The following is a 22270-nucleotide window of genomic DNA, read 5'->3' as shown; positions in this document are numbered from 1 at the left end:
CAGATGCATGTGCCAACATGTGCGTCTGACTTACATGGATTCTGGATCTTTAGGCTTTGCAGGTAAGCACCTTAACAGCTAAGCCATCTCTCCAGCCCAATTTTCAAAAAATATTTTATTTTATTTATTTGAGAGAGAGAGTCAGACAGAGGGAGAAAGGAGGGAGAGAGAGAGATATTGGGCATGCCAGGACATCCAGCCACTGCAAAGGAATTCCAGACACATGTGACATCTTGTGCATCTGGCTTATGTGAGTCCTAAGGAATCAAACCTGGGTCCCTTGGCTTGCAGGCAAATGCCTTAACTGCTAAGCCATCTCTCCAGCCCTGTTTTGTTTTGGTTTTAAAGACAGGGTCTCATGGTTTGAGGTTGGCCTTGGACTCTCTATGTAGTTGATGATGTCTTTAAACTCCTAATTTGCCTGCCTCTACCTCATGAGGCACAATGTCTGGCTCAAAAGACACCTTATAAAAAGTCGAAAGACCACTGAGCTATATCTTCAGCCCCATTTAAATTTGTATGTGTGTGCTTGCACACGTCATAGCACATGTGTGGTCAGAGGATGCCCTTGGACGTCTGTCCTTCCCACCGTGTTTTAGGCAAGGTCTCCCTGTCCAAGCTTCCAGGGTTCTTCTGTCTCAACCTCCCATCTCACCATAGGTGTACTGCATACATATGGATCATACTTATTTGAGAGAGAATGGGCACGCCAAGGCCTCTAGCCACTGCAGATGAACCCCAGACAGACACATGTACCACAAGGTGCATCTGGCTTTACGTGGGTTCTGGGGAATTGAACCTGGGTCCTCAGGCTTCACAGGCAAGCACCTTAACGGGTAAGCTATCTCTGCAGCCCACATCTGGAGTATGGATGCTTGTGCTACCATATTCAACTCATGGGGCTCTGAGGTCTTAATGTTTGCATGGCAAGTGGGCTATCCCACATTCCCACATTAGCTTGTGAGGTGTTGGGGATAGAACCCAGGGGACAGAACTAGGCAATCACTCCACCACTGAACTGCACCTGCAGCCTTGATCCATGGTAATAGTATCTGAGCTATTATTTAATTTACAGAGTGTCACATAGCCCTGCCTCTCCCTCCCAAACACTGGGATTAAAGATGTGTGCCACCAAGCCCAGCCAGAATCAATCTTTTAGACTCATCTGTGTTCACGTACAAATGAAAAAAAAAAAAAAAAAACATACTCAGGAGCGTCCAAACCCATGTCCTAAGCAGCGGCCTTCAGAGTCGTCATGGTGATTTACTGCACATGCTTGGTTGGATAGGAAGCAGGGCTTCACACTGGTGTCTTGGGTATTAGGGAACACAAGGGGTCAGCACAATAGTCCATAAAAACTAAACTTTCCACTAGTTACACATTCTTAATCACAAACAAGAATTCAGGTCAGAAATAGATGGAATCTTCAGAACCCACATCTTAACAAAGAAGCAATGTGCTCAGTCCCTTAAAGACAGCTGGCCCCTGCCTCTCAACTGCCCTTTAATACACCCAGCCGCACTGGGAGCTTTTATACCTTTGAAAATGAAGACGCAAATCTTTTAGGCCTCCTTGCCTCCACCATGTGTCTCCAAATTACCACTGCGCTGTCTTGCACAGCAGTCCTTTTAGAAACCTAGCCTAAGGCTCCTTCCAAGCTTGTTCCATTTCCTTTCTCCCATCTGCTCCAGAAGGGGGGGGAGGGGAAGGGTTGGTATATACCACAGAGACGCAGCCCCTCTTTGCCTCATTTTATGAAGACTAGAGTTCCTTATGGAGACTGTTTGCCCTCTTTTGCTCCTCTCCACAGAAACTGAGAAGTAATTTTATTTTCCCTGCCAGTCACCAATTGTCTTGACAGGGCACAGGGAAAGCGGGGCCATGCCACTGAGGTCTAGAATGGAGGGTCCCATCCCGCAGGCACCTCTTTCTCCACGTCACTCTAGGAAGGGGAGGCTCAGGGACACAGCTCAGAGTGGCTGTGGTGGCAGGCGCTCCCTGTAATCCCAGCACATGGTCCCTTGGCTACCCAGCAAGTCTGAGACTCAAGAGCCTGGGCCACATGAAAGCCTGTCTTTTTTATTTTTATTTTTTGGAGTTTTGAGGTAGGGTCTGGCTCTAATCCAGGCTGACCTGGAATTCACCAGGTAGTCCCAGGATGGCCTGGAACTCATGGTGATCAAAGCACAAATACAGCACCCACAGGTTAGCACTCTGTTTGGTAAAATTAAATCAAGTTGGAAAAATTGTTTCAAATCCTTCAGTAAGGACTGTGCCTAAGGGCACATGATATTCACTGCATTTGTAGCAGCAAAGACTAAAAATGGAAAGCACCAAACACAAGGAAATGTTGCAGGTCCTTCCATGTAACCAGCAAGAGGAAAGAATCAAACAGCTTCACACTGATACAGAATAATCTCTAAGGAGATGCTATCCCCCAGAAACAGGGTGGCATACAGCCCAGTGGAACCTGCGTAACTGCTGCTGTCAGAAAACCCCACTGGGCCAGAGAGCAGGCTCTGCTGGTAAGAGTGCTTGTGCAAGCATGAGGATTTGAGTCTGGTTCCCCAGTACCCACGCAAGCAGCTGGGCATAGCCAGTCGTGACAGTATGAACAGAAAGCACCCCTATAGCCTCGTGTGTTTGTGGCGGAGCTTCCCACTCAATCCCCAGCTGGAGGACCCTTGGGGCACGGGTGGTCCAGGTCCAAGCCCAGGACTCGGATGACTTCCAGGCTGTCCGCCACAGATTCCTGTTCTGGCCCTGCTTTGCCCGCCTCAATGAAGCTCCCTCTTGAGACTGGAAGCCAGAATGAACCCTGTCCTCCCACCACCTGCTCTTGCTCAGGCATCTTCGTTCTAACAAGGAGAAGGTTGCTGAACACGATCTATGCCTGTAACTCCTCACGTGGCAGTGCAGACAGGAGAATCACTGCGGCTTGCAAAGTTGAGAACTCTGAGGTTCACTTAGATACTGTCTCAAGGAAATGCATAAATGAACACAGGAAAGACAGCCAACGTTCTCCTCTGGCCTTCGCATGTGCACACAGAGCACACACACCAGCAAACACACACGCCACACATACCTCCCTGTACACCTGAATGCTGGGACAGGAATTAGAGATATCACAGGAACGACATACAAGAATGCAGGCATGTGGCACACGCCTTTAATCCCAGCATTTGGGAGGCAAGGGCAAGTGGGTTGCCGAGAGTCCAAGGCTACTCTGAGACTACATAATGAATTCCAGGTCAGCCTGAGCTAGAGTCAGACCCTACCTTGAAAAACTAAAGCAAAACAGAACAAAAAACCTGTAGGCTGGAGAGATGGCTCAGCAGTTAAAGTACTTACCTGTCAAGTCTAATGACCTGGCTTCAATTCCCCAGGACCCATGTAAGCCAGATACACAAGGTGGCACATGCATCTAGGGTTCGTTTGCAGTGGCTGGAGGACCCAGTGTTCTCTTTCTCTGTATCTCTCTGCTTGTAAGTAAATAATAATAAACAAAACACTATAATAAAGAGAAAGAATCCAGGCCGTGAGCACTCCTCAGGGGAGTAGGGAGCACCGGGTCAGACAAGCTTTGCTTTACAGCGCGTGCTGTAACTAAGGCCATGGGTCCAAAACCTGTTTTCAAGTTGAAGGAGCCAATCGTGGAGAGGAACCTGGGTCATGAGGGTTCCTGCCTGGTGCACAATGGACACATCGATGGATTATAATCTGGTGGTATTGGAAGATGGAGAGAACTTCTGGAAGGGGCCTAGAATGAAGACGTAGGTCCTTGGGGGCTGTGCTTCCTTCCAGGCCCCTACGAGATGAGCAACTTAACTCTACCACACCCTTCCCACCAAACAGGAGCCAACAAATGACCACGAATGGAAACCTCTGAAACCTTGAACCCAAATCAACCTTTTGTCTTTATGTTGCTCTTCTCAGTATCTTGTCATAGTGACAGAAGTCCTGTGTACTGAGGACGGAAGCTAGGGACACACACAGCCAAGCATGGGCTTTGCCACTGAGCTGTACATGCTGAATGAGCTGTGATGTGAATAGGAAATACCAGTGGTTTTACGAACAGAAATATCTTTCAAAAATACTAGGCCTATGTGAGTTTGTTTTTCTGAGCAAGGATAAGTTTTTTCCCAAATGTTGTCTCTGTTGAACTTTACAGTTTATATACTTTTGGAATTATATACTTTTTTTGAATTCCTGATCCTCCAGTCTCCATTTCCCAAGTACTGGGACGAAATGCATGGAACCCTATACTCAGCTGTTGCTGTAGTTTGGTCACTTATTTATTTATTGAGGTAGGCTGATCTGGAATTTACTCTGTAGTCTCAGGCTGGCCTTGAACTCAAGAGTGAGCCTCCTACCTCGGCCACCATAGCTGGCTTGACGATGTACTACTGTATGTATGTGGGTGTACAGATGCTTGTCTGCACCCCATAGGCAAGCTTGTGGAGGCTAGGGGAAGATGTTGGGTGTCCTCTATTTGCTTCCACCTTATTTAATTGAGAGTTTCTCACTGAACCTTGAACTCTGTGTTTTTCAGTCAGACTGGCTGACCAGAGCCCCAGTGATTCCCGTCTCCACCCGTGATGGGATTACAAGTGGGCATGGCCCTGCCCTAGTTTTTAGAAATGGCACAGGATATACAATGATTTGAACTTCTAGTCAGAAACAATGGCAGTCAGAAGATGGTGTGGTGAGGAGAACTGGGTGTAGTGCAGGCACCTGGTCTAACACTGGATATCTGATCAATACAATGCCTAAGATGAACAGTGAAAAGGAGGTAAAAGCCAATGTGTGATTTCAGTAGATGCAATGTTCACTGCACTTAATACTCACTTTAAGTTTTCCAATTCCTGTTTCCTCAGTGGAGAAGAAGGTGGAGCTGGAATGAATTTATCTCCATCATGGCTTTTACTGCTAAAAGAGAGAAAGACTCAATCATGAAAAAGACAGAAGCGATTAAATGTCACGTAACATTTATTTTCAGGTCCCCACTCCCATGCAGGTGTTTTCAAGAATAAGTGCCCCAACAGTGAGAACACTGAGGTTTGGTATTGTTAACATGTTAATGGTATATAATGTATTAGTTTTTTCCCCAGCACACATTAATAATGCTTGTGAAGGATTTCTAGGGAAATTCTGGAGAGATGGCAAAGCAGTTAAGGTGCTTTGTTCTAGACTTCGTCTAAGACTTTTGGCAAAGTCTAAGAATTCAGGTTCGATTACCCAGGACCCACGCACGCCAGGTGCACAGGGCAGCGCATGCACCTGCTGTTTGTTTGCGGTAACGAGAGGACCTGGCATGCCCATTCTCTCTATCTCTTTCTGCTTAGCTTTTAAAGAATCTTGACTGCGAAGCCTAAAGAACTAGGTTCGATTCCCCAGGACCCACGTAAGCCAGATACCCAAGGTGGCACATGCATCTGGTGTTCGTTTGCAGTGCCTAGAGGCCCTGGCATGCTCATTCTATCTGCCTCTTTCTCTAATAAACAACATTTTTTTTTTTTTAGTAATTCAAGGCTTGCCTGGACTAGTGTAAGCTTAAGGTCAGTTTGGGCAATTTAGTGACATTTTGTTTGAGCCTGGCTTATTCTACTTAGTACACTGACCCTCTATCCACCTCTGCCTCCAAAGGGCTAGAATTACAGGTGTACACCAATCCCTCCCCACTCCTCCTTTGCTTAAAAAAAAAAAAATGTTTACTTTATTTGGCTATTTTTTTTAATAAATACTCTTGAAATTTTATTTTATTTATTTATTTGAGAGAATGAGAGAGAGAGAGAATGGGTGTGCCAGGGCCTTCAGCCACTGCAAATGAACTCCAGATAAATGTGCCACCTTGTGCATCTGGCTTTCGTGGGTTCTGGGGAATCAAAGCAAGGTCCTTTGGCTTTACAGGCAAACACCTTAACCGCTAAGCCATCTCTCCAGCCCTATTTGGCTATTTATTATGTATGCATGTGTAGGTTGGTGTCTCTGTCTCCCGTCTCAGTATCAGTGTTAGTGTGCTGGGGAAGAGAAGTCGCCCACGGCTTCTGGCTTTTTCTTCTTCTTTTTTTTTCGAGGTAGGGTTTCACTCTGGTCCAGGCTGGCCTGGAATTAGCTATGTAGTCTCAGGGTGGCCTTGAACTCTCAGCGATCCTCCTACCTCTGCCTCCCGAGGGCTGGGATTAAAGGCGTGCGCCACCATGTCCGGCTTAGTTTCTGGCTTTTTAACACATGGTCTGGGACGGAACTTGAACACTTCTTGAGTGGCGAGCACTTCATCCCCTGAGCCCTTTATCTCCCAGCCCTGGAGTTTTGCCTTTTGAAGCAAAAACCTTTCTCATTCAGCTTTCACCTTCTTCCTCTCAACCTATGGGGCTTTTCCACTTTTGGAAACTCCCTCTTGCCATCACTCGGGCGAGAGCTCGGAGGCCTTCCTTAGGTTCTGGGCTTCCTCAGTTCAGGCAGCCCCACTCATGCCTCTTGGGCCTAAGTATTCTTCCTTCCTTCTCTCAAGTTTTGTCAATAAGCCTGTAAACTAAAAAACAAAGCTGGGTGTGGCGGTGCACACTTCAAATCCCGGCACTCAAAAGGCAGAGGCAGACAGTTTCCTGTGCTATGAATCAAAATGAAGACTTCTGGAACTTCAGGGTGAAGAGCTAAGCTCATCTCCACAGCAGGGGAGGGGGGGACGGGAGGACTCAGTACCTGCAGGTCTCAGTGCTCTCGCCGCCCTCCGTGCTCCCTCCCAAGTGACCGCTATTTTTGGACCCATTCTCCTGCTTCGGATCTTGCTGCTCCTCAGGCAACAGCAACAAGGCATTTCGGAGACAAATGGCTGCAAACTCCATACTGGCGACAGGAATGGCTGAAGACTGCCCATCACTGCAAAGAACAAAAGCAAATGAGCTCAGGAGACAGCAGACAGACAGACAGACAAGACTGTTCTACTACCAGCAACAGCCAATTAACTACCAAGGAAAGCCGGACCCTTTGATAGGGAGAATTTTTTTTTTAATTTTTATTAACATTTTCCATGATTACAAAATATATCCCATAGTAATTCCCTCCCTCCCCACCCCCACACTTTCCCATTTGAAATTCCATTCTCCATCATATTACCTCCCCATTACAATCATTGTAATTACATATATACAATATCAACCTATTAAGTATCCTCCTCTGATAGGGAGAATTTTAATGAAAGTAGCTTTTCTGGCTGGCTGTGGTGGTGCACGCCTTTAATCCCAGCACTCAGGGAAGGTAGATGTAGAAGGATCACTGTGAGTTTGCGGACACCCCAAGACTACATAGTGAATTCCAGGTCAGCCTGGGCTAGATTGAGACCTTACCTAAAAAACTAAAAAAAAAAAACAAAAAAAGCAGGTCCTCCCCCCCCCCCCCCCAGAGGTATGATTTCATTCACCTCCCACAGATATTGAGGACATAAAAAAGAGATAACATGATGCCCTCTTCTGGCCACTCTGAAAAATGCCCGGAATACTCTGGTTCTTTGGGCCAGCAACAATTTTAGTGCTGGTAAACTTAATAAATCAAAATCACAAAGTGAGCCAGCTTGGTGGCAAATGCCAGCACCTGGGAGGCAGAAGTAGGAGGATTGCTGTGAAGCCTCCCCGAGACTACATAGTGTATTCCAGGTCAGCCTGGGCTAGCATGAAACTACATCAAAAAACCAACCTCCCCCCCAAAAAAAGAAATCACAGTGAGTGAGATTATTCATTACTCATTCTGTATGGGTGGACCTTTTTATTATTTATTTATTTTATCTCTATCATCTATCTTATTTATTTATTTGACAGAAAGGCAGAGAGAGAGAGAAAAAAAAATAGGCGTGTCAAGCTGGGCGTGGTGGCACGTGCCTTTAATCCCAGCACTGGAGAGGCAGAGTAAGAGGACTGCCGTGAGTTCAAGGCCACTGAGACACTACATAGTTAATTCCAGGTCAGCCTAAACCAGAGTGAGACCCTACCTCGAGAAAAAATTTAAAAAAAAGAAAATAGGTGTGCCAGGGTCTCCAGCCTGTGCAAAGAAACTCCAGACTCATGTGCCATCTTGCACATTTGGCTTATGTAAGTCCTGGGGAATGGAACTGGGGTCCTTTGACTTTGTAGGCAAGCGCCTTAACTGCTAAGTCATCTCTCCAGCCCTGGACAGACCTTTTTACTGCAGCAGCAATTATAAGGTCGTAGTTCTTCCTGTGAGATGATCAGCCCATGCACGATGCCATCCATAATGAGTACACAGGGGACACGGGTTCCACATGCACTTTCTCTTGGCAAAATACTTACTTGTAGACTGTGTTCTGTATGGATTGTGATGCCAGGACTATTTTACGGTGGTAGCCTTGGCCAACAATAGACTGCACAATTCCCTTTTTGCTGGGAAGACCTTTACTTTCTTGTTCAGAAGTCTACAAAATAGAAACAATTTCAAATAAATTTAAGGAAACAAATGGTCAATATTTTTTTTACCACTATATACCTTTTTTTTTTATTTTTTATTTTTAGAGAGAAAAAGAGAATTGGCTGGGCGTGGTGGTGCACGCCTTTAATTCCAGCACTCGGGAGGCAAAGGTAGGAGGATCATCATGAGTTCAAGGCCATCCTGAGGCTACATAGTGAATGCCAGGTCAGCCTGAGCTAGAGTGAGATCACTGTTCCAGAAGACACAGCCTTTGCCAAGTTAAAGAACAGAAGACTGTCCTTATAAATTCAGTGTGGGTGAAAAGGGAAACCAGGTCTTTCTTTCCTTGTAACAAATGTTAGGGAGGAGAAATAGGGGCTCAAAAAGATACCCAGGCATCACTCACCCCTTTATTGGCAGCAATGCAGCACTCTGCCAGCCGCAGCCAGAGGCGGGGGTTGGCGTGGTAGACCTGAACGGCCTCAACAAGACACTCGAAGGCGGCCAGGGGCCGTCCGACGTGCAGCAGCTGGATGCCGCAGTTATACAGCAGCTCGTACCTCTTGTTGGTGAGCAGCGTGCACATGGGTCTTCCCGAAAACTTTTTGCCTGGTGGTAAAAAGTTGGAGAATAATGAGTTGGAGAGATGGCTTAGTGGTTGAAGAGTTTGCCTGCGAAGCCCAAGGATCCAGGTCCAATTCCCCAGGACCCACAAGAGCCCGATGCACAAGGGGGCGCATGTCTCTCGAGTTTGTAGTGGCCAGAGGCCCTGACACACCCATCCTTGCTCTCTCTCAAATAAAAAAAATTTAAAAAAAAAAAAAGGATGGAGAGATGGCTTAGTAGTTAAGGAGCTTGCCTGCAAAGCCAAAGGATCCAGATTCGATTCCCCAGGACCCACATAAGCCAGATGCACAAGGTGGCACATGCATTTGGAGTTGGTTTGCTGTGGCTGAAGGCCCTGGCATGCCCATTATCTCTCTACCTGCCTCTTTCTCTCTCTCAAATAAATTAATTAAAATTAAAAAGAAGAAAAAAAGTTGGAGAATAAGACATTAAAGTACCAGGTACACCGAACACATTGATCCTACAAAATAAACAGTACTAGTAGCCACAATGTGAAATCACAGTGGCTCTCACCAGAGGTGGTCCATGGCTGACCTCACAAACACCTGCCCGTCATGCCAGGTGCCTGTGCTGGCAGGGATAAAGAGAGGTTCCTACCCTGTGGCAGACAGCTCTGGCAGTGATACCCCAGAGAAAGAGAACAGAGGTGAGACACTCCCTTGAGCCTTCACAGCACCTCTCCACAGCCAGAAGATTCCACTCTGCTTTCAGCATGGTTAACCGTTGCCAGGGGCTGCTGCTTGTTCAACCCGACCACCTGTGCCTTTCACCCACTGAATGGGTTTTCACTTTTTATTTATTTGGGGGGAGGCAGACAGAGATAAAGAGATAGAAAGGGAGTGCCAGGGCCTTTAGCCATGAACTCCAGACACATGTGTCATCTTATGTATCTGGCTTTATGTGGGTACTGGGGAATCAAACATGGGTGGATCCTTTGGCTTTGCTGGCAAGTGCCTTAACCACTAAGTCATCTCTCCAGCCCCCCTCCCCTTTTTTTCTTTCTTTTTTGGTTTTTCGAGGTAGGGTTTTACTCTAGTCCAGGCTGTCCTGAAATTCACTATGTAGTTTCAGGGTGGCCTCAAACTTGTGGCAATCCTCCTACTTCTGCCTCCCCAGTGCTGGGATTAAAGGCGTGAAAGAGGGAGAGGAAGAGGGAAAGGGAGAAGGAGAGGGAAGGGGAGAGGGGGGAGAGAGAGAGAATGGGTGTGTCAGGGCCTCCAGCTACTGTAAAGGAACTCCAGCTGCACATGCCCCCTTGTGCATCTGGCTTACGTGGGTCCTGAGTTATCAAACTGGGTTCCTTTGGCTTTGCAGGGAAACACCTTAACTGCTAAGGCATCTCTCCAGCACCCACCCCCTTTTTTTCTTTTTTCAAGGTAGGGTCTCACCTAAGCCCTGCTGACCTGGAATTCATTATGTAATCCTTGGCTGGCCTTGAACTTGCAGCAATCCTCCTACCTCTGCCTCCTGAGTGCTGGGATGGCTTAGTAGTTAAGGCATATGCATGCAAAGCCAAAGGACCCAGGAGCCAAGTTAGCCAGATGTACAAGGTGATGTGGCGCATACATCTGGAGTTCATCTGCGTTGGCTGGAGGCCCTGGCGTGCACATTCTCTCTTTCTCTCTCTCCCCCTTCTGTCAAATAAATAAATAAATAAAAATATTTTTTAAAAATTTTATTTATTTATTTGAGAGTGACAGAAAGAGGCAGATAGAGAGAGATTGAGCATGCCAGGGCCTCCAGCCAATGCAGATAAATTCCAGATGTGTGTGCCCCCTCGTGCATCTGGCTTATGTGGGTCCTGGGGAACTGAGCCTCAAACCGGGGCCCTTAGGCTGCACAGGCAAACACTTAACCACTAAGCCATCTCTCCAGCCCAAAATAATTTTTTTTTTTTTGAGGTAGGTAGGGTCTTGCTCCAATCCAAGGTGATCTGGAATTAATGATGTAGTTTCAGGCTGGGCTCAAACGCTCAGCAATCGTCCTACCCCTGCCTCCCGAGTGCTGGGATTAAAGGTGTGCACCACCACGCCCAGCTCAATCCTGTGTTTTTTTTAAGTAAGGTCTCACTTTAGGTAAGGCTAAACTAGAACTCACTCAGCCCAAGCTAGCCTCACATTCATGCTGATCCTCCTACCTCAGCATCCCAAATGCTGGGATTAAAGGTGTGCACCACACCCAGCTGAAACTTGGAGGCGATTTTAACTAAAGCTAGCCTGACAGAGTCAAGAAGTCTAATTGTGACTAATCAAATATGCTTATAACATTACCAGGCAGGGTTACTGATTTTCAAATGCATGAAATATTGAATGTAACAAAAACTGTTTGATAATTCAAAATTAATGCTATCACGTAGCTCTTCCAAGTGACAATAAGTACTGAAAGTCCCCAGAGCCAGCGGATCGGTTGAGGATCAGGGCCAACGGCACACAGCCACACGGCAAGGGTGTGGACCAGACGCCTGCTATTTCAATCGCGCCTTCCCCGGTGCTGGCCTACCTGGGTCAGTGCTGCCTGCACCAAGCTGGGCACAGACGTTATCATTCTCTTGCAGAGCCTTCTTAAAGTAGAAAATCCCCAAGTTGTGCTTGCTCATGGCAAAGTGGATACAGCCAAGATTATTCCAAAACATGCACCTCAAGCATTCACCTGAGAAAAACAAATAGATCTGTCCACAGGAAATTCTGATCATGACCTTCAGACAAGAACCATGTTAATGTAGTCTCAGGGTGGCTTTGAACTCACAGTGATCCTCCTACCTCTGCCACCCGAGTGCTGGGATAAAAGGTGGGCGCCACCATGCCCAGCTTCAACATTTAAATCTGTTATTAAAGAGGATAAAAGTATCAACATCATTATTATTCTTGTTTTTCTTTTCCTTCAGTTTCATATATATATCCCAAGATGGTCCAGAAATCCACACATCCAGAGAGCAATTCAAAGTAGAAATTGGAAACAATGAAGCAAATATGGATGTGTGTGACAGAGAGAGACAGACAGAGAAGTTAGGCTTTAGCTCAGTGGTAGAGGCCTTGCTTAGCATGTACAAGAGCCAGGGTTGCATATGTGTGCATGCACACACACAGAAATAGATAAAATATACTTAAGTGAAGAGTAACAGCAAAAAGGCCTAGAATAGAAAACAGTACATAAACTCCTTTTTTAGTTTGTTAATCCAAGACTCCACTACTGTTTTGAGACAGGCTTTCACTGTAGCCCAGGATGGCCTTGAACTTGCAACAATCCTTCTGCCTCAGCTTCCTAGCTGTTGGAATTGCAGGCTACCTGGCTAGGCACTTTTGTTTTGTTTTTTTCTCAAGGTACGGTCTTACTCTAGCCCAAGCTGACATGGAATTTACTATGTAGTCTCAGAGTGGCCTCAAACTCACAGAGATCCTCCTACTCTGCCTACTGAGTGCTGGGATTAACTGGCTGTTTTTTTTGTTTGTTTGGTTGGTTTGGTTTTGTTTTTCGAGGTAGGGTCTCACTCTGGCCCACACTGACCTGGAATTCACTATGTGGTCTCAGGGTGGACTTGAACTCATGGCGATCCTCCTACCTCTGCCCTCCCGAGTGCTAGGATTAAAGACGTGCGCTACCATGCCCGGTTGGTGTTTGTTTGTTCTTTTGAGACAGTCTCACTCTAGTTCAAACTGTCCTCAGACTCATGGCTATCCTAACTCAGCCTCCTGAATGCTAGGATTACAGGTGTGAGCCTTCATTAAATCTTCTTCAATAAGAATATATATTTTTTAAATATGTTTTTCTTTTTATTTTTTATGTATTTATTTGAGAGTGAGAGAAAGAAAGAGGCAGAGAACGGGAGATAGTGAGAATGGGCACATCAGGGCCTCGGGCCACTACAAACGAATTCCAGATGCATGCACCGCCTTGTGCATCTGGCTTACGTTGGTCCTGGAAAATTGAAAAGAGGTCCTTTGGCTTTGCAGGCAAGAGCCTTAACCACTAAGCCACCTCTCCAGCCCCAAATTTTGTTATTTTTAAGAGAGAGAGAGAGAAACAAACAAACAAACAAACAAAGAGGCAGAGCCGGGCATAGGAGCGCACGCCTTTAATCCAGCACTGGGAGGCAGAGGTAGGAGGACTGCAGTGAGTTTGAGGCCACCCTGAGACCACATAGTGAATTCCAGGTCAGCCTGAGCTAGACTGAGAGACACCCTACCTCAAAAACCAAAAAAAAAAAAAAAAGAGAGAGAGAGAGAGAGATTGAACACGACAGGGCTGCGCCTTGCAGCAGTTGTGAACCAACTCCAGAAGCATGTGCCTCAAGACGTGCTTGCCCTCTCGCACACACGTGTGACACTGTGTGCTTGTGTCACTGCGTCTGGCTATGTGGGACCTGGAGATTCAAGCACGCCTTCTTAGGCTTTGCAGGCAAGCACCTTAACCGCTAAGCCATCTCTAGTCTGTAAAATTTTGTTACTATTTTAAGTCAGGGCCTCAGAGGCAGTTCAGGCTGGCTGTAACTTGTGATGCTCTTGGTTCAGCCTCCCCAGTGCAGTGTTTACAGGTTTATGTTACCGTAACTGGCTTAAAATATTTTCACTTAAAAATTAGCAAAAACCTAGCCGGGCGTGGTGGTGCACACCTTTAATCCCAGTACTATGGAGGCAGAGCTATAAGGATAGTGTGAGTTCGAGGCCACCCTGAGACTACATAGTTAATTACAGGTCAGCCTGGACCAGAGTGAGACCCTACCTTGAAAAAGGCAAAATAAATAAATAAATAATTAAAATAAAATAAGTAAAAATTAGCAAAAACTGGGTTGGAAAGATGGCATGGCAGTTAAAGGCACTTTCTTGCAAAGCTTTCTAGTCCAGGTTCAATTCCCCAGTATATACATCAAGCAAGATGCACAAAGTGGCACATGCATCTAGAGTTTGTTTAGCAGCACCATGCAAGTGTGTGCATGTTGTCTCTTTTTCTCTCAAAAAAGTGGGGGGGGGGTACTGCAGGATGGCATAGCAGTTAAGGCGTTTGTCTGAAAAGCCAAAGGACCCAGGTGCGATTTCCCAGGACCGATGTTAGCCAGGTGCACAAAGGGTTGCACATGTCTGGAGTTCGTTTGCAGTGGCTACAGGCCTTGGCCTGTGCCCATTCTCTCTCTCCCTCTTTCTCTGTCAAATGTAAAATTAAAAAAATTCAGGGCTGGAGAGATGGTTTAGTGGTTATCAGCATTTAGGGACAGGGCGGTGGGGAATGAAAGCAATAGAGGGCAGATCAATCATTAAAACTATGCTAAAATTTTAGTTTTTGCTTACCTGTTTTCATGAACCCTGGATGCTCAGCAATGTTTGAACTATTTAATAGCTTCACTGCTTTTCGATAATTGCCCCGTAAGTACTCAAAATTGCTTTTCAGAAACAGAGAGGGTGCAGACTGTAAGGAAAACACAAAGAGCTTGGTTTTCAGCTGTCTGATGCATGATCATGACCATATGGTGCAGAGCAAACTAGCCAGGTCAGGCCACAAGAAACGACTTCTAGATGTTACACTTGTCTCACAAGCTAAAATCTGAAACCCAGTAGAAAGCACCTTGTGCAAACAACTGTCTACCTAAAAGATTAACACAATAAATGTGTGTAAGAACAGCCTGGGGTTGGGCGTGGTGGCGCACACCTTTAATACCAGCACTTGGGAGGCAGAGGTAGGAGGATCGCTGTGAGTTTGAGGCCACCCTGAGACTACAGAGAGAATTCCAGATCAGCCTGAACTAGATCAAGATCTAACCTCAAAAAAACAAAACAAGGGGCTGGAGTGGTGGCTTAGCGGTTAAGCACCTGCCTGTGAAGCCTAAGGACCCCAGTTCGAGGCTCGTTTCCCAAGGACCCCCGTTAGCCAGATGCACAAGGGTGCGCACGCATCTGGAGTTTGTTTGCAGTGGCTAATGCCCTGGTATGCCCATTCTGTCTCTATCTCTCTCTGCCTCTTTCTCTGTCGCTCTCAAATAAATAAAAATAAAACTAAACCAAAAAAAAAATTAAAAAACCAAAACAAGCAAGCAAACAAAAACAAAGCAAAAATCCACAGTTCACAAAGTACAAAGTGACTGTGTTCACTAGACTACTAATTGGAGCCAATTTTTTTTTATTTAACTTTTTTTGTTTGTTTGTTCTTATTTATGAGAGCAACAGAGAGGCAGAGAAAGGGAGGGAGGGAGGGAGGGAGGGAGGGAGGGAGGGAGGGAGGGAGGGAGGGAGAGAATGGACGTGCCAGGGCTTCCAGCCACTGCAAACGAACTCCAGACATGCGCGCCCCCTTGTTCATCTGGCTAACGTGGGTCCTGGGAAATTGATCCTTGAACTGAGGTCCTTAGGCTTCACAGACAGGCAAGCGCTTAACTGCTAAGCCATCTCTCCAGCCCAATTTTTAAATTTTTTTGAGAGATAGGGACTTGCTGTCCTTAGGCTGGCCTAGGATCAAATCATCTCCTGCCCCTGCTTCCTAAGTAGCTGGAAATATAGACACGGGCCACTGCATAAAGAAAGTATTTCATCTTAATGGTTACTGGGAAGACTGGTGAATACATATGTATTTTTAAAAATATTTTATTTATTTTTATTTTCTAGAGAGAGAGATAGGCAGAGACAGAGAGAACAGGTGCACCAGGGCCTCTAGTCACGGCAAACAAACTCCAAACGCCTGTGCTCCTTGTACATCTGGCTTACATGGGTCCTGGGGAACTGAACCTGACACAGGCCATCCTTGAACACACCATATGGTCATTAGTGGCCTTGAACACCTCATCTTCCTGTCTCTACTTCCTAAGTGCTAGGTTTTCCTCTATCCTTTTTTTTTTTTTTTTTTTTGGTGTTGAGTATTGTTTGTACACTACGCAAGTACTCTTCCTCCAAGCTACCCCCCCCAACTTCCTTATTTCTTAGGATACAAATGTACCTTTCAATAGCACCCAATAATCAACTATTCTTCCAAGGAGGAAAACAACTGGAAAGCGTATCATTGAATCTGCTGCACAGTGGAGCCCCCAGAGAAACTGGACACCTCCCAAGAAGACTTCTGGAATCCCTGACTCATTATTCCTTCACTGTATTTAGCTCAAAAAGCAGGCTTTCCTTTTAAGTCACAGCTCTTCCCTCTGTTCCCAGAGTTCTTTTTGGTCACTAAGAAAGCCATAGCTTTCAAGGGTTCCAGCACGAGGTCCTCGGACCTCAACTGTCGCCAGTCTCAGAAACGACTAACACTGCATGACAATTACCCATGTCTGAGAGCCAATCCTCTACCTCTGGCTTCCTGTAAGGCAAGTTTGCTACATGGCAGGCTACGCAGGTTTTTCTCTCATAGCCTACAGCTGTTCTCCTAAAAAGTCTCAGTGTAGTCCTAACTAACCCTGGCTAATCTGGATCCTGCCTGAGCTTTGTTCATTTTTATTTTATTTGACAGGGAAAGAGAGAGAGAGAATGGGTGTGCCAGGGCCTCCAGCCACTGCAAATGAACTCCAGATGCATGTGCCCCCTTGTGCATATGGCTAACATGGGTCCTGGGGATTCGAACCAGGATCCTTTGGCTTTGCAGGCAAACACCTTAACCACTAAGCCATCCCTCCAGCTCCTGCCTGAGCTTTCTAACCATGGTCTCCTCAGAATTTCATACTTCTAGAAACACCAAGATGACTCAGAACTCTCTTTCTTCTCTATACTAAGTATTTAATCAATAGAGGATTAGGGTAAAGGAGCAACTATATATCAAATTATAGTATTAGTCAAGTCAAAAGTCATAGGGTGTTTGGTTTGGTTTTTTGAGGTAGGGTCTTACCCTAGCCCAGGCTGACCTGGAATTCGCTATGTAGTCTCAAGGTGGCCTCCAACTCACTGAGGTCCTCCTACCTCTGCCTCCCTAGTGCTGGGATTAAAAGTGTACACCACCATGACCAGCTTGTTTTTTTTTAATTTATTTATTTGAGAGAGGCAGACACAGAGAGAAAGACAGATAGAGGGAAAGAGAGAGAATGGGCGTGCCAGGGCTTCCAGCCTCTGCAAACGAACTCCAGACGCATGCGCCCCCTTGTGCATCTGGCTAACGTGGGACCTGGGGAACCGAGCCTTGAACCGGGGTCCTTAGGCAAGCGCTTAACCGCTAAGCCATCTCTCCAGCCCAATTTTTAATTTTTTATTTTTTAGACAGGAGAGAATTGGTGTGCCAGGGCCTCAGCCACTGAAATCAAACCCCAGGTGCTTGTGCCACTTAATGGGCAGGAGTGACCTTGCACTTGCATCACCTCTGTGCATGTGGGGGTTTGATGCAGGTGTCCCCCATAAACTTAGGTGTTCTGAATGCTAGGTTCCCAGTTGATGGAGATTTGGGAATTAATGCCTCCTGGAGAGTGTATTGTTGGGGGCGGGTTTATGGATGTTATAGCCAGTTTCCCCTTGCCAGTGTTTGGCACATCCTTCCTGTTGCTGTGGTCCACCTTATGTTGGCCAGGGGTGATGTCCACCCTCTGCTCATGCCATCGTTTTCCCCTGCCATCGTGGAGCTTCCCCTCGAGCCTGAAAGCCAAAATAAATCTCTTTTTCCCAGAAGCTGCTCTTGGTTGGGTGACTTCTACCAGCAATGCGAACCGGACTGCAACAGTGCATCTGGCTAACGTGAGATCTGGAGAGTAGAACATGGATCCTTAGGCTTTGCGGGCAAACACCTTAGTTACTAAGCCATCTCTCCAGCCCTTGATTTTGTTCTTTAAAGACAAAGTCTCCTATGTCCCAAGAAAGCCTCAAACTTGCCATATAGTTGAGGATGACCCTGAACTCATGAAACCTCAGCCTCTACCTCCAAGGGGTGGAATCATCTGGCCCAGCTTCTAAAACTCATCTGGAAAGAACAAGTTTCAGCTATTATTCAACTGCTAAATCATCAACATTTTGAGAATAAAGCTAAAACATTTTAAAATAAGATAAGTGTCTGATATCAGCAAAAGGTTTATCATAAACTATTCATAAACACTGTACAACCAGTTAGCTATTTAAAATGGAGGATTTTTATGGAAAATGTTAATAAAAATTTAAAAATTAAAAAAATAAAAATAAAAATAAATAAAATGGAGGATTTATTTATGAGAGAGAGAGGGAGGGAGGAAGGGAATGGGCATGCCAGGACCTCTGCCCACTGCAAAGCTATCTCTCAATCTAAAATTAAAAAAAGGAAACTCTTATCCCATTCTTTCTTTCATGTGCGTGTGCACGTGCGTGTGCTGGGGATGGGATGAAGGGCCCTGTGCGCGCTAGGGAAGGAAGTGCTCTACCACTATGTTATACCTCCAGCTCAACTTATCGTAATTTTTTTAAATTTTATTTTTATTTGAGAGCGACAGACAGAAGGGGGGAGGATGGGGGAGAGAGAGGAAGAGAGAGGGAGAGGGAAGGGTGTGCCAGGGCCTCCAGCCTCTGCAAACGAACTCCAGACACGTGCGCCCCCTTGTGCATCTGGCTAACGTGGGTCCTGGGGAACCGAGCCTCGAACCGGGGTCCTTAGGCTTCACAGGCAAGCGCTTAACCTCTAAGCCACCTCTCCAGCCCAACTTGTCATAATTTTAAACTAAAAATATATATCCAAGGGCTGGGGAGATGGCTTAGTGGCTAAGGTACTTGCCTGTGAAGCCTAAGGACTTATATTCTACTCTCCAGATCCCACATAAGTCAGATGCACAAAGGCGAGGCAAGCGCAAGGTCGCACATGCCCACTAGGTGGCACCGTGTTTAGAGTTCAATTGCAGTGGCTGTGTCCCTGGCATGCCAATTTTCTCTAATTAAAAAAAAATAAAAAATAGGGCTGGAGAGATGGCTTAGCGGTTAAGTGCTTGCCTGTGAAGCCTAAGGACCCTGGTTCGAGGCTCGGTTCCCCAGGGCCCTGGCGCGCGCGCGCTCTCTCTCTCTCTCTCTCTCTCTCTCTCTCTCTCTCTCTGCCTCTTTCCTTCTCTGTCGCTCTCAAATAAATAAATTAAACAAAAAAAAATTTAAAAATAAGTAAGACAAAAAAGTACAACCCAACTATGGACACAGTATGATCATGATCACTACTTCCAACTCTGCATCACAAGGTTTGTATTTGTTAGTTATACAAGGCAAAGTCATCTACTGACTCAGGGCCTCATGCATGTTAAGCACATCTTATATTGCTAAGCTACCCCTCCAGAATGCAAATACATTATTTTAGACTGACAAATACTCATAAAGTCAGAAAGTGAAAAACAGCAGAGAAGTCCAGAAGTAACTTACATTTCCGGCTGTGTTCATGACTGACTTGATTTCCCTTTTGCAGGCTTTCAAGGACTTCATTTGGATGTAAGCTCTTACTTTGTACTGTCAAAGGAAGAATGCTAAGATGTAACTATTTACATGCACTCAAGTTGTATTTTTTCATTAAAGAAATTTAATGTGTTTATAACTAGTTATATACCAATTACTTTCAAGTTTAACATTACTCTTTTTATTTATTTAATTTATTTACTTTTTGGGGTTTGTTCGTTTGTTTTTTTCAAGGTAGGGTTTCACTCTAGACCAGGCTGACCTGGAATTCACTATGTAGTCTCAGGGTGGCCACAAACTCATGGTGATCCTCCTACCTGGGATTAAAGCCATGCGGCATCATGCCCGGCAAGTTTAACATGATTCTACATAATACTTTATTTTAAATGAATGAGACTGAGCCTAGGGCTTCATGCATTCTAGCAAACACTACTACTGACCAACACTCCCGTTGTTTACATTGCATTTCCAGGAATACATTCCAAAGCACTTAAAATATGGTAGAATAAAATTTATAATTTTTTTCTTTTCTTTTTTTTTGAGGTAAGGTCTCACTCTCTAGTCCCAGAATAGCCTTGAACTCACAGCGATCCTCCTACCTCTGCCTCCTTAGTGCTAAGATTGAAGGCATGTGCCACCACGCTCAGCTTTCTAAAACTTTTATACAATTTAAATTACAATCCTTTACAACCAAATATATATCCAAATATATATAACCAAACTACACGTGCTGTACAGTGAAAAGCACTCTTCCCGATTAATCCCTGTGTCTTCACACTCAGCTCCAGGTAAGCACATGGTATATGCAGCTGCCCTGCCCTTCCAGGTATACACTACCTGATGTATCTTTGACTTCGCAGCTTCGATTAGAGCTCCACTCTCAGCTTTATGATTGGCTGCATCTTTGCTGGTATTGTTACCAGTCTGTAGGGCAGTGAAACAAAATTAATAGAAATGAAATATTTGTGACCACAACTGACTTCCAGGAGAGCTAATGTGAGCACCACCCAGGGAACACTGTTACACTGCAGAACCCAGGGTCTGACCCTAGAATCACAGGATCCGCTGTGTGGAATACCGCCAGGAAACTGCCTTGAGAAGCTCACAGCCAAGTATAATCCTGGGCCCATTTTAAGAGTCTCGTGCTCTACCAGCTGAGCTAACCAGGCTGCAAATAGGCCTGTTTTAAAAGCACACTTACAGCCGGGCGTGGTGGCAAACGCCTTTAATCCCAGCACTCAGGAGGCAGAGGTAGGAGGACTGCCTTGAATTCAAGGCCATCCTGAGACTACACAGTGAGTTCCAGATCAGGCTGGGCTAGGCAAAAGCCTACCTCAAAAAACCAAAAGAAAAAAAGCATAGTTACTGGCTGGAGAGATGGCCTAGTGGTTAAGGTGCTTGCCTGCAAAAGCCAAAGAACTTAGATTGGATTCCCCAGGACCCACGTAAGCCAGATGCACAAGATGACACATTTGTCTGGAGTTCATTTGCAGCGGCTGGAAGCCCTGGTGCACCCATTCTCTATTTCTTTCAAATAAATAAATAAAATTTGTTTACAAAGCATAGTTACTACTCAGACTATCTTTATAAAAACACAAAGACCCCGACCTTCTATTTTTTCCCATCTTTGTTTTCTTTCATTATCCCTCCAGACAGGATCTCACTCTAGCCCAGGCACGCAAGTACTCACTCTGTATCCCAGGCTAACTTCAAACTCACTGCAATCCTCCCACGTAGGTGCTGAGGTCAAAGGTGCAGCCACCACCCCTGGCCAGATTCCTACCTTCCTAAAGCGCTTCTCTGCTGTCAATACTGCCAACACCATAAAATCCTAGAGAAACACTCAACCGTCCATCTTCCTCAAGCTCTGACCACGTTCCCTCCACCAACTCACGCCCTCCCAGACCGTTCTCAGACCCTGCTCATTGCATTACCACTGCTCCACTACACCAGGCACTTACCCCCTCTAGTGCTGTTTTCTCTGTTAATCTCATTCATCCCTCTTTTTTCTTTTAAAAAATATTTTATTTATTTTCATTTATTTGAAACAGAGAAAGAGAGAGACAGACAGACAGAATGGGCACATCAGGGCCTCTAGCCACTGCTAACAAACTCCAGATGCATATGCCACCTTGTACATACATGGGTACTGGAGAATCGAACCTGGGTCCTTTGGCTTTTCAGGCAAGCGCCTTAACTGTTAAGCCATCTCTCCAGTTCCTTCCCTCCTTTTCCTTTTCCTGTTTTTTTTTTTTTTATTTTTCCCCTCACAATGATCCTGCTAACTCTGCCTCCTGAGTGCTGAGATTAAAGGTGTGTGCCACAACTCCAGGCTCCTTTTTCTGTTTTATGGGCTACTTGAATATTCAACTGAAATACTCAAACAACTAATTCCCTAATTTCCTTTTTCTCTACCCATCGCTGCCAGCAGGGGTCACACCAGTACCTACCAAGGCACACAAGCATCTGCTCAACTAAACTGGAGTTCACAAAACATTGTAAGTAAACCGGGCATGGTGGTGCACGCCTTTAATCCCAGTACTCTGGAGGCAGAGGTAGGAGGATCGCTGAGAGTTTTAGGCCACCCTGAGACTACATAGTGAATTCCAGGTCAGAGTGAGACCCTACCTCGATAAACAAAATATATATGTATGTATTACAAGTACTAGCATATGAAAATGAAACATTCCATAACACAGTTTAGGAATAGCCTTAACATTCAACTGAAAGCCCTTAAGCACATTAGGCTGAAAGGTAAACTGTGTAGATGTTCATAAGCAAAAGTTTCAAAGGTAGTTTATGAGGTTTGTACTATGAGGAACATGTGAATTATATCTAATTAAGGTTTTTGAGATATTGGGTTAGAGATCAGACCTTAAACACTCACCTCATTCTTCCCATTCTTGTTATTGTTACCCTGAGAGATCATTTTTTCTAGA

The 22270-nt window shown here is 45.5% G+C and overlaps 1 protein-coding gene across 2 annotated transcripts in view; it reads right to left on the bottom strand.

Moving 5' to 3' along the window:
• Positions 1–22270, bottom strand: part of Cnot10 (CCR4-NOT transcription complex subunit 10) — a 61554-nt gene that overhangs the window by 19380 nt on the left and 19904 nt on the right. Inside the window, exons 5-13 of one of the 2 annotated variants that reach the window (XM_045136896.1) lie at positions 22219–22270; positions 20169–20255; positions 19302–19385; positions 14331–14448; positions 11548–11697; positions 8828–9030; positions 8307–8428; positions 6706–6882; positions 4849–4929 (exon numbers count right to left, since the gene is read on the bottom strand). The exon at positions 22219–22270 is cut by the window's right edge and continues 91 nt beyond it. In XM_045136896.1, the coding sequence (XP_044992831.1) occupies positions 4849–4929; positions 6706–6882; positions 8307–8428; positions 8828–9030; positions 11548–11697; positions 14331–14448; positions 19302–19385; positions 20169–20255; positions 22219–22270 (1074 nt within the window). The remainder of the gene's footprint in view (positions 1–4848; positions 4930–6705; positions 6883–8306; positions 8429–8827; positions 9031–11547; positions 11698–14330; positions 14449–19301; positions 19386–20168; positions 20256–22218) is intronic. The other variant, XM_045136897.1, reaches the window with a different exon arrangement.

Source organism: Jaculus jaculus, chromosome 17 (genome assembly GCF_020740685.1).
Source record: "Jaculus jaculus isolate mJacJac1 chromosome 17, mJacJac1.mat.Y.cur, whole genome shotgun sequence".
NCBI classification, from domain to species: Eukaryota; Metazoa; Chordata; class Mammalia; order Rodentia; family Dipodidae; genus Jaculus; species Jaculus jaculus.
Note: the sequence above shows the minus strand (reverse complement) of the source record. Positions and strands in the feature narration are given on the sequence as shown.